Below are 13,105 nucleotides of genomic sequence, written 5' to 3' on the forward strand. Positions count from 1 at the left end.
AATAAACAAAGTAGATGAAATAAATGAAAAAAAAAAAAAAAAAAAAAAACATGAACACGAATATAAATGTGAACATTCAAGATAAAAATAAATTAAAAAATAAGAGGCCGTAAATAACCAGTTGCAATCGCAATTACCCATTTGAAAATTTTTCCTCCACAATTTTTATTTTTACGATATTTTATTTTTTGTTTTTTTGCTCTTTTTTCTTATTATATTACGCGTGTAAATTTGAACGTTTTATTTACATATCCATTTATTCATTTAAAATTATTTTTCTTTTTTTTAACATATATATATATATACACATAAATATACATATATCGTACTACTGAAACAGAAATATTTATTTTTTTTTTTATAATCGAAATTATTCTATTGTGTTATTACACGTATATATACACGTCCATGTATATTACATTAAATTCTTATAACACTCAAATAAATATACATGTATATTTCCAATATAAGTAACTGTTCAATTCTTTTTTTTTTTTTTTTTTTTTTTTTTTTACTTTTTCCTTCTATTGACTTTAATTTATATAAAATTTAATTTTGCACATAAATTTTAGTTATATATTTATATTATTATTATATATATAAATATATATATGAAGGATTACTAGGCAACTTTTTTTTTTTTTTTTTTTTTTTTTTTTTTATATATATATATAAATATCATTATTTGTGCAAGCACACATTTGTAAATATGAAATTAAATATATATTAAGGGTATAAGAGTTTAAACGTATATTTAAGCGTATATATAAGTGTATATATATGAGCACATGTGAGTATATGTAATGTACATATATTTATATGCATTTATTTATATATATATATTTATGCACACAAATTATTAGCATAGTTTTTTTTCTTTTTTTTTCTACTTCATCTTCGTTCACCTTAAAACTTCTCTTTACATTGAAAAATTTGTACTCGTAAAAATTTGTTAAAATGGGTGATGAAGAAGTTCAAGCTTTAGTTGTTGACAACGGATCAGGAAATGTAAAGGCAGGAGTAGCAGGAGATGATGCACCTCGATCAGTTTTTCCAAGTATAGTTGGTAGACCAAAAAATCCAGGTATCATGGTTGGTATGGAAGAAAAGGATGCATTTGTTGGTGATGAGGCACAAACAAAAAGAGGTATATTAACCCTAAAATATCCAATTGAACATGGTATAGTAACAAACTGGGATGATATGGAAAAAATATGGCATCATACTTTTTATAATGAATTAAGAGCAGCACCAGAAGAGCATCCAGTATTATTAACAGAAGCTCCGTTGAATCCAAAAGGAAATCGTGAAAGGATGACACAAATTATGTTTGAATCATTTAATGTGCCAGCTATGTATGTAGCTATTCAAGCTGTGTTATCTTTATACTCATCTGGTCGAACAACTGGTATTGTTTTAGATAGTGGTGATGGTGTATCTCACACTGTACCGATATATGAAGGATATGCATTACCTCATGCTATAATGAGATTAGATTTGGCTGGAAGAGATTTAACAGAATATTTGATGAAAATATTGCATGAACGTGGTTATGGTTTTTCTACGTCAGCAGAAAAAGAAATTGTAAGAGATATTAAAGAGAAATTATGTTATATCGCTTTAAATTTTGATGAAGAGATGAAAACCTCTGAACAGAGTAGTGATATTGAAAAATCATATGAATTACCAGATGGAAATATTATAACAGTAGGTAATGAAAGATTTAGGTGTCCAGAAGCTTTATTCCAACCATCTTTCCTAGGAAAAGAAGCGGCAGGAATTCACACCACTACCTTTAATTCTATTAAAAAATGTGATGTAGATATACGTAAAGATTTGTATGGAAATATTGTTTTATCCGGAGGAACAACCATGTATGAAGGTATTGGGGAAAGGTTAACCAGAGATATTACTACACTTGCTCCATCAACAATGAAAATTAAAGTGGTTGCACCACCGGAAAGAAAATATTCTGTTTGGATAGGTGGATCTATTTTATCATCACTCTCTACGTTTCAACAAATGTGGATAACAAAAGAGGAGTATGACGAGTCGGGACCAAGTATTGTTCACAGAAAGTGTTTCTGATCGTTGAACACTTACCTCAAAAATGTAGTCAAAAAAAAAAAAAGAAAAAAAAAAAAAAAAAAAAAAAAAAAAAAATTAGGAAAAAATAAAAAATAAAAAAATAAAGAAAAAATATAAAGAAAAAAAATAAAAGAGAGAAAAGAATACAACGTTGCAAAGAAGAGAAGTGTATAATGCAGATCAAAAAAGCAGGGTGCAGAAACTAAATGAACTTCCACATAATACACACGAATAATCAGCGGTTTGTCGAAGCTGCCGTGCGGAAAGGAATAAATGAGCGGAGTTTTTTCCCAATGGAATAAAGCATAAAAAAAAAAAAAAAAAAATTTCGGAACAATATATATTAAATATATATATTACATACATATATTTACATACATATATTTACATACATATATTTACATACATATATTTACATACGTATATTATATACATATATTATATACATATATTATATACATATGTTATATATATTCATATTATATGCATATATTGTATACATATATATTGTATACATTTATATTGTATACATATATTGTATACATATATTATGTACGTACATTATGTGAGTACATTATGTACGTGTATGTACAATTTTTATATATTTTTGTGAAATTTTTTTTTTTTTTTTTTTTTTGTTTCTTATGCGTAAATACATTTTAACAACTCTGGAAAACACGACCCAGAAGAGTCTTTATTAAAATAATAATATATATATAGTTTACTCAACTTTAGTAAAATAGAAGAAAGATAAATTATTATTTTTAAATGAACTCTATTTTTTCATTAAATTATTCATTCCCAACCAACCTATTTACAAGGAGGCACAAGCGTCAGTTGAGTAAGCCCGCATATATATGTCCATACGCATATGTACAGGCATATGTGTACGTATATATGCGTATGTATATGTATATAAGTACATATGCTCCTTCCCCCCCTTTTTTTCTGGTTGTTCCATTTACAATGAATATATACATTTTTTTTTTTTAAATTACTACTATAAAGAAGTCATTTCTTAAATTCTTCCTATTTACACTTTTTCCATAATATAATATTATTGTTATGTGTTATACAAGTACGTATATAATAATATGTATATGTGTGCATATAATTTGTAAGATTATATAAAGTTGAAAATGTAAATAATTTTACAATCTATGCTGAAAATGTTCAGTGAAGAGAAGAAAAAGAAAAACAAAAATAAAAAATAATGATATTTCGTTTTTATAATTTAAGAATAACTGTATGTATACATCTTTGCATATTATTTATATGTTTTTGTATTTATGCATATTGTACTTATGCGTGTGTACTCATATTGCGTATATGCACAAATGACATATTATGACAATACAAGGGGGTATACATAATAATATACTGTGTTTACATTTGTACATATAATTTTAAGGAAAACTTTAATAACTGCAATAAGGAGTAGCAAATATCTATTATATTTCTACAGCAGGGAATAAACTTAAGTGTACCTACATAAATGTACGTAGGTTTAAATATGTGTGCGTATGTAAGCAAATACATATACATAGTTGCAAATATTTTATTAAGGCGAACTAGGCAATGATATGTAAGATTTATGTTATCCCCCTTCTCTCACATCATTTATATTCCGCCATTAGTTAGTTAAAATATATTGGCATTTTTTTTTTTTTTTTCTTTAAGTATATAGCAAGAGAGGACCAAATAATGAGCCGATCTGTGCGTTTAGCGTACATTGTTGTTTTATTTTCCTTTATTTTATTTTACTCCATCTTTCTCCATTTTGCTTAATTTTTTTGACGTAAATGGGGTTAAATTTACAGCAATCAGAGGAGCTCAGAGTGTGTGCAACAGATGTTTATAGAAATATTTTTTAACGACTTTTCTTCTGGGCTTAGGATTAAAATTTTTAGCTCGAAAAAAAAAAAAAAAAAAAAAAAAGTACAAGAAAAAAGAAAAAAGTACAAGAAAAAAGAAAAAAGTGCAAAAAACAAGAAAAAAGAAAAAAGTACAAGAAAAAAGAAAAAAGTACAAGAAAAAAGGAGTAATGAAAAATAGTAAAGACGAAAGAAAGTAGACCATTACTAGGTTAAAATTTAGCTGCAAAAATTACAATAAAAAAAAAAAGAAAAGAAAACATTTCGTTACGTTTCAAAAAAACAAATAATAAAAACTGTTCTTCATGTCAAACTTATCATCCAAACGGATAGAAATTTTGTAGTCCTTGCATAACTACCATTTTGTGAGTTATATTTCAGTCGGTATATATAAGAATAAAAAGAAAAATATTTAAATTATTGATTATGGTGCTATTCCTTTTTTGCAATTTTTATTAAATATAAAAAAAAAAAAAAAAAAAAAAAAATGCAGAAGACAAAATAACAAAACATCAAAAAAAAGTTGTTATGCCATTACTGTGCTGAAGTTATCTTAGAGTGGTTTAATTGGAGAGGTCAATATCGTTTCGTTGATACATACACATTTATAGCCTTAATTATGCATAAACTTAAAAGAAAAAAAAAAAAAAATAAAACAAAACAAAACACAAAAAAGCATAACAAATCAAAGTATAGCAAAATAAAACAGGCACATAAATGTAACTGTTCAAACTGGCTTCACCCCCTTTTTCGAAAGAGCTAAATTTTGTACTTTTTCAGAATAACTAAAGGGTTAATTGTTATGTACCACAAAGACTTGCAGATTTGCAAAAAATCATTTAAAAAATTTTCTAATATTTCAGATAAAAATGGTATTTTGTATAAAATTACTAAAACGTTCGTTATATCAATTAGTATTTTATCTCCCACATTTTTATTTATTATGGAACATATTTTTTCATTAAATTCGTACTTATAATAATATAAAATTAATTTGTCAATTTCAGATTTGTCTGTGAAGTCGTCCTCTACTAACCTTCTTATGATTTCTTTGTACTTACTATTTTCCTTCAATACGTTTATTCTTAATCTGAAACGATTTGCTATATCTTGGAAAAGTTCACGGTACATTTCCTTCGTGTCCTCTTCCTGTAGATAAATTGATAGTACCTGGGAGAGAAGCGTAAAAAGAGTTTTATGAAAGTTCGAAAATGCAACATAAGGATGTGTAAATACGTATACGTGCACATACGCCAATACACATACGAACTCACACATGCACATGCACATACACCAATACACATACGAACTCACACATGCACATACGCCAATACACATACGAACTCACACATGCACATACGCCAGTACACATACGAACTCACACATGCACATACGCCAGTACACATACGAACTCACACATGCACATACGCCAGTACACATACGAACTCACACATGCACATACGCCAGTACACATACGAACTCACACATGCACATGTATAAACCCACATTCCCCGCGCATACCTTGCAAGTGGATCGGAGCTGCATCCCGTAGGGAAGAATGTCACACTCGTAATTTATGGAGTTCACTTTTTCATTCTTTATTAAGTTTTCAGATGCTAGCCATATATTTGTGTAGTAGTCAAATCGTGTTGACAGTATGTCCACTATTTTTTGGGCAAGCTTCTTTTTCAAAATTGATAGTTTATCTAGCACTAGTTTAAATTTCTTATAATAAGCCTCTTGCTGATTTTTAGAAAAATGAAAATCTACTAGTACGTATGTTTCGTGTGATATAAGAATTTTAAAAAATTTATTAAAACAATCATTAAAGACTTTTTTTACCGAATGTATATCTACATCAACTAGTAACTCTTCCAATAGGAGTTTTATTTTATCATTTTTGTGAACTGGGAATTCACTCAGTTTATTGGGAAGGTTTTCCTTTATTTGTCTTTCTTCTTCTTTATATTTTGCGCCCATCTGGCTATTGGATTTACTTGAAAAGGACAGTGATACTAATTTATTTATTATTTTTTTTTTTTTCTTCTCCTTGTGGTTCTTCTGCTTCTCTTCCTTTTGAAAAAACATCAACTTGTGGATGTTACTGATTCGTTTTCCCCCCCTCGAACTACATACGGTATTCTTTTTCGTGTCTACGCTATTTGATTTTTCCTTAACATTGCGGCTGTTATTACTACCAGTTCGTAGTATCGTTTTAGCAGTTCCTTCACTCTGAAAAATGGTACAGCTTTTCAAATTTTCTTTTGAAAAAGAGGATTTGGAATTATTCTCGTCCAGCTTCCTATCGCACGTGTGGTCTTTTTTTTTTTTTTTTTTGCCCAATTCTAGTCCTCCGTTCAATTTTGTAGCATTTTTATTCCAGATTTTTGCGTTCACTGGACTTACCGCCTTCCCATACATTCCTCTTGTACCAAATAAGTTAACGATATGGTTGAAAATGGCCAATATGTGTTTCAAAATAAGAGAAGAAAAATCAATTGTATTCATGACTAATGCTAGTATCTTTATGGTTATACTTCTAAGAGTATTATTCGTAACAGCATGTCCGTTAATAATAAAATGGAGTATATTACTATAAAACTGTGTTTCATAAAAATTAAGTATTTTTATTACAATTTCTTTTGATATAAATGGAAGGGATAACATATAATGAGTGTACTGAAACAGGATACATAAAAAACTTAGATTACTGTTGGTCATGTAATAATCTCTTCCTTTTAAGCTAATTTTATGTACTTGTTCATTATTTAAAGAAAAATAATTTACCAGTTGACTGTTTATTTCGTCTGGTATATCTTCAACAACATCCCATTTTTCTATTTCAAATAATTTATTAATTTGGATATTTTTAAACTCATAAAAGTTATTAACAGCTATAAGAGCTTCGCTCTTTAAGTACTGGAATGCCTTCTCTGCATAAGTCGACTCCTTTCCAAAAGGTTTGCAGCAACCTCTATTTTTAGCTTCATCAGACGTAATGCCGTATAACTCACCACATAACACTTGCTTCATATGACGCACCTCCTTATTACAGCACATTTTGGACTTCATTTGTTTCACCTTTTCAAACATATATATAGTACTATCCCTATATTCATCTTTTCTCCTTAGAAAGTGAGTCATAACTTTACGAGGAATATGAAAATATTGATTTTTTATTAAAAGACAGTTTTTATCATGACTTACGCAATTACGTTCTTTTTTCTGACCAATGTACATGTGATAATTTATCAAAAAATCGAGTGCTTTTTTACTATATATATTTTTCCCCTTTTGCCTTTTTTTTTCATCTATGTATTGTCCTTCCTTATCTGGTTTGGTATAACCAAAAAGGACATTATTAGTGCTCATATGTTGTGTCAGTTTCTTCACCAATGAGTGAACAAACCTACGCGCTCTGTAAGACTTTGTCTTTTTGCACTTCATGTAGTGTTCATCCTTTCTAAAACTGGTCGAATTCCGGTATATTTTGAGAAACAACTTGGTGAATGTGGCCCTCACACAGATGCTCCTCCTCGCTCCGATGTAGGCTGCACTGTGCATGGCACTGTTAGCGGTACTGTTCTCTACACCTCCTTTAGAACCGCTATCTACGGCACTACCCACTGTACATTTGGATGTAACTTCCCGTTGGCTTCCTTCCCTTTTCGAGCCCACCAAGTGCATTCCTGCAACCCTGGAGTGAACCCCTGCAGTGGAAATGCTCGAGCTGATATATTGACACTTATAATAGTACAAGTAAAAAAAGCGACGATAGTAGGAAATCCACGAGTTTCTGTTCTTCTTATACACGAAGTAGATTTGCGGAAACATGGTCCAAAATAAATAAACTACTTGATTGATGCTCATGTGTGTATTATATTTTTTCCTCTCATTGCATATATTATTTATTTTTTGTAAAAAGGACGAAAAAAGTATATGCTGTATATTTATATAATTCTTCCAGAATTTAAAAAAAATAAAAAAAAATTTTTTTTGCATTACTTTGCAATCTTCCTTAATAAGATGAACAACATTATTAGTATAATTCAAAAGAAGGTACTTTAAATATTTTTTAAAATTTTTTGAACAATTCTCTTCGAAAACAGTTGTAAGTGTCTTACATATTAAGAAGTCTAACCACTGTTTTATTCGGATGTACACTTTTCTTATTTTCTTAAAAAAATTATTTAAAAAAAATACAAAATTATTTATAGGGAAGAAACCTATATATTTGTACAACTTACTTTTTAATGATCTTTTTTTATAAAAATATAATATATAACTCATTTTACATTTTTCTAATACTAAATTTTCACACGATATGCTTTTCTTACTTAAATGTACTTTACCTTTATTTAAACTACACTGCTTAGACATGGTTTTTGCCGATACATTTTTTTCCCCATGCGTTTCTTTATTACCTCCTGCTTCTTCATGACTATTTATGGTTTCATTGTTTGGACGATTTTCTAATTCTTCCCACTCGAGCTGCGTTATATCCTCGTCTACTTGGTCCTCTTCATCCATTTTATTTTCCTTCTCATCGTAGGACAACCCACTGTTCATAGTGCTCTCTTTCGCTCTCTCCAAGTCATCACTACGGTTATTGAGGTCACTGCTATTACTGCAATCACTGTGCGCATTACCGTTGGTCGCACCCCCACCGCTATCATCCGTAATGAAACCCATGCACGGAAAATTATTTATATCACACAGCTTGTCCTTCTGCATAATTAAAATAGTTTCGTTCAGAGATCTATAAAGTATATCACTTACAAAATACTTTACGTAATTTTTATTTGTGCAAAAATTGTCCAAGAAATAGAAAAGACCGTTAAAGATCAGTACCGGTGTGAACAGCCTGTTTAACGAAGCTAGGTTTTTGTTATATCTTTTTTTCACACGATTCCATCTATTCCGTCTACTCCATCTATTCCGTCTACTCCATCTACTCCATCTACTCCATCTACTCCGTCTACTCCATCTACTCCATCTACTCCATCTACTCCATCTACTCCATCTACTCCATCTACTCCATCTACTCCATCTACTCCGTCTACTCCATCTATTCCGTCTACTCCGTCTACTACATCTACTCCATCTACTCAATCTACTCCATCTATTCCGTCTACTCCATCTATTCCATTTCTTCCCCCCTGTTATGTATAATTCGAGTGCTAATAAGCTACTGTCCATTCTGCTATAAATTTTGGAATTTTTGTCCCCCCCTTCCTCTTCCACATTCTTTTGCTTTTTTTCTTTTTTCCCATCATTCACTAAGTTCGCTTCCTCAACCCTCATTACATTCTCTTCATCCACTTTGGAATCCCTCCTCAGGGTTACAAATCGAGCTGGTGTATTATAGTAATAATGCAAAAATGCTGCGTTATTCCTTCTGTGGAAATTAACGAAATAGTCGCTTCTTCCCCTGGTACTAAACGAATTGTTATGGTAGCTCCTACGGTAGATATACCATTCTTTGTCACTGTACCCATCTTCTTCTACATATATCAAAGTGGCGCTGCTGCTAACTCTACACTTGTAGGGCGATTTTAACTTGAATATTTCACATAGAGAGTATTTATTTTTTTTTCCTATTTTTCCACCACTGTGTTTACTACTGTGTCTGTCACTATGCCTATCACTACGCCTATCACTATGCCTGTTACTGTACCTATCACTATGCCTATCACTATGTCTATCACTATGTCTATCACTATGCCTATCACTACGCCTATCACTATGCCTGTTACTGTACCTATCACTATGTCTATCACTATGTCTATCACTATGCCTATCACTATGCCTATCACTACGCCTATCACTATGCCTGTTACTATGCCTGTTACTATGCCTGTTACTGTACCTATCACTATGCCTGTTACTGTACCTATCACTATGCCTGTTACTGTACCTACTACTGTTACCACTGCTGTTACCACTGCTGTTTGTACCAATTTCGTTTCTTCCTTTTTTTTCCTCTGTCCCTCCGCTCGTGCCAAACAGAAAATCAATGGAATGATAAGAAAAAGAGAAAATTAAATTTTCCAAAATAAAATTTTTTAAATATATAATATTAAAATTGTTAAAATAATTACTAAAATAATGATAAGTCGTCCACTGTTTTTTATAATAAAAATATAATTTCAAAATTTTATTAACAAGGAATAAACATTGATAAAATTTTTTTTCTTGAATAAAATATTTTAATTTTTTTAATAAATTTAGAAAATAAAGAAATCTTTTAAATATAAAATTTATATGTTCACATTTCCTTTTTAACTCGTTGTATTTATTTAAATGAATAGTTTTGAGTATTATATTTTTTATATCGTTTATGTGTGTTTTTACGCATTCTAGTTGATCTTGAAGTATTTCTATTTCTTCTCTTAAGTTTTTCATTATTATAATTATGTAAAAATAGTTGTTCAGTTCATTGTATATCATTGCATTTATGCATTTGTCAATTCGTTCCAGGTCTTCGTTGAGCTGAAGAAGGGGGTACCATGTCGCGCACGGAAACAGTATGCACATATATGTATGTATATGTGAACACGATATATATATATATATAGGTATGTATGCATATTCATATGTATATATACATGCAGTATTGTGTGCACACACACCGCCAATCCTTTTTAGCACCTACTTGCTGCTGCTGTTGCATGATATTTGATATATCGCATGTTGAATTTTGATCAAAGAAAATGTTGTACTTATATTTAGAATGCTGCTCCAAATTTTGAAAATTTACTTTGACCTCTTTTGGTAATTTTTCCTCATTCCGTTGTACTTTAATATGTTCATGTGGCTTTGTTAGTACCTGTTTGAAATTTAGTAAACATAGTTCATCCGGGTTTTGTCTGTTTACGTCGCTGATGGTATTTATCTGTCATAAGAGAAAATCAAAGTAATCGCATTTTTTTTTTTTTTTTTTTGCTCCTTAGGTGTGCACATTGCGGGTTAGCACACTCACAAGTAGTAGTGCACACCAACAGGGGTAAATATATATAGTGGTTAACATGTATAGCGGTATGCACGAATATATAATCCACCGTCTTATATGCGGGAAAACAAAAAAAAAAGAAAAAAAGTTTTAACCTTTGTTATGTAACTAATGTAGGTATCGAAATCCCTAATGTCAATTTTTTTTAAAGCAGGAGTTGGTATGCTTGAATAAATGCGTTCATTGTATTTTTCATTTGGACTTTGTTTTATTTCGTCATTGCTTACAACATTCGAAATGTGAATTAGTTCATGAGTCCCTTTACACAAATGTGTTTTCATACTGCCCACTCGAAACTTTAAACGTATCCATTTGGGTTTTCCAAATATTCATTTTGCGTCAGTCACTATTACGTAAGTCGCTATGTTTTTGTTATGTTTTCGTTAATATTCAGCTATTTTTTAGCTATTTTGAAAATTTTATTTATTTTTATTTATTTTTATTTATTTTTTTTTTTTTTTTTTTTTTTTTTTTTTTTTTTTTTTTTTTTTTTTTTTTTTTTTTTTTTTTTTTTATTTTTATTTATTTTTTTTTATTTTTATTTATTTTTATTTATTTTTTTTTTCTTAATCCTATTTCCTTTTTTTAAAGAAAATTTTGCAGCGAGCAAGAGAAGTTACAGAATGACTGACTTCAATTCTATGTTGAATGATATTTCCAAAAATGGTGTAAAAAAAAATTAACACGCACACACGTACATACGAACAGACGTACACATACGAACAATTGTACACATCTGTACGTCCAAATGTTTACACATACAACACATATACAACACACATACAATACACATACAATATGCATACAATACACATACAATACACATGCAATACACATACAATACACATGCAATACACATACCAGTACACCCATGCGGCTAATATTCCCTACATATAAAATTAAATTTTGCATGATTTTATTTTTTTTTATTTTTCATTGATAGGCAAATCCGTTCGCTCATAAGAAAGGTTAAATGGTTACTATCCACAATTTACAAAACAAAAAAAAAAAAATTGCATTCACGTATCACTCGTTAATATATGTTTAACTGTTTAAATGTAAATTTGTAGTCCAAACCTATGCCAATAAGTATGGAAATGAAATATACGGAAATATGTATGCATGTATGTACGTATGCATGTATTCACATATATGTTCGCGTACGGACATATGCATTAATTTATGGGTATATATAATAGTACGCGCCTTTTTTGGAAGTTTGAAAAAAGGGCGTAAAAATTTTTAACAATATTCATTTTTGGCAAAACCAACAAAATGACTTTCATGCTATCCGTCAATATTTTTACAATTTACATTATATATACATATGTATATATTAGAATAGAATTATAAAAAAAATAAAATTAAAAATAAAAAATTATTTGCCGAAAGTATACTATAAAGTATACTATAGACTATATATACATAAGCATAAAAGCTTATATGACAGTTCAAATACAGTGCAAACATTTGTATTCATTTTTTACTTGAAGAAATTCGTAAGCATTCTCCGCCCCTCTCATACAAAAATAGTACATAACTAAGATATGTGCTTCATCTATATGCTTCCATCAATACATTTTTCGACATTACCCTGTGCAGACAAATCAACACAAACGTACATATACCTACATATTTATGATACGAGAAATTTTTTTTTTTTTTTTTCAACCTTCTCTCATATTACTGTTTTAAATGCATCGTTTTAGTTATTTTTTATATGACATATTTTGGAATTGCAAAAAAAAAAAAAAAATTTTAAGCGTAGGATGTGCCATAAAGCTTATATGTATATGTACATGTGTGTGCATATATGTATGTATGTATATATATATATGTATATATATGTATGTATATGTATGTATGTATATATATGTATGTATATATATGTATGTATATATATGTATGTATATATATGTACGTATATATATGCATGAACATATAATATATATATTTACTTGTATGCTCTATTTTTCACGATTGTATAAGCTGGAAAATATTTACCACTTTAATTCCCTAGTTCATGTGGTACACTTGTTTGGTTTTTCTCGTCCTTTATTTGTTTGCTCATCTTTTTTTCGTTCATCTTTTTTTCGTTCATCTTTTTTTCGTTCATCTTTTTTTCGTTCAT

The 13,105-nt window shown here is 29.5% G+C and overlaps 2 protein-coding genes across 2 annotated transcripts; one reads left to right on the plus strand and one right to left on the minus strand.

Annotated features, from left to right (window-relative positions):
* Nucleotides 1–957: 957 nt before the first annotated feature.
* On the plus strand, nucleotides 958–2,088 carry ACT1 (actin I, putative; the record flags this gene model as incomplete). The annotated part of the gene is made up of 1 exon (XM_029008391.1): nucleotides 958–2,088. The coding sequence occupies one exon, from the start codon at nucleotides 958–960 to the stop codon at nucleotides 2,086–2,088; it is 1,131 nt and encodes a 376-aa protein (XP_028864685.1).
* Nucleotides 2,089–4,721: 2,633 nt separating this feature from the next.
* On the minus strand, nucleotides 4,722–11,255 carry PmUG01_14079400 (conserved Plasmodium protein, unknown function; the record flags this gene model as incomplete). The annotated part of the gene is made up of 4 exons (XM_029008392.1): nucleotides 4,722–5,132; nucleotides 5,484–10,454; nucleotides 10,618–10,857; nucleotides 11,070–11,255. 4 exons carry the CDS (start codon nucleotides 11,253–11,255, stop codon nucleotides 4,722–4,724), a joined length of 5,808 nt encoding a protein of 1,935 aa, XP_028864686.1.
* Nucleotides 11,256–13,105: the final 1,850 nt, after the last annotated feature.

The sequence above is a fragment of the Plasmodium malariae genome, assembly GCF_900090045.1.
Source record: "Plasmodium malariae genome assembly, chromosome: 14".
Lineage (NCBI taxonomy): Eukaryota > Apicomplexa > Aconoidasida > Haemosporida > Plasmodiidae > Plasmodium > Plasmodium malariae.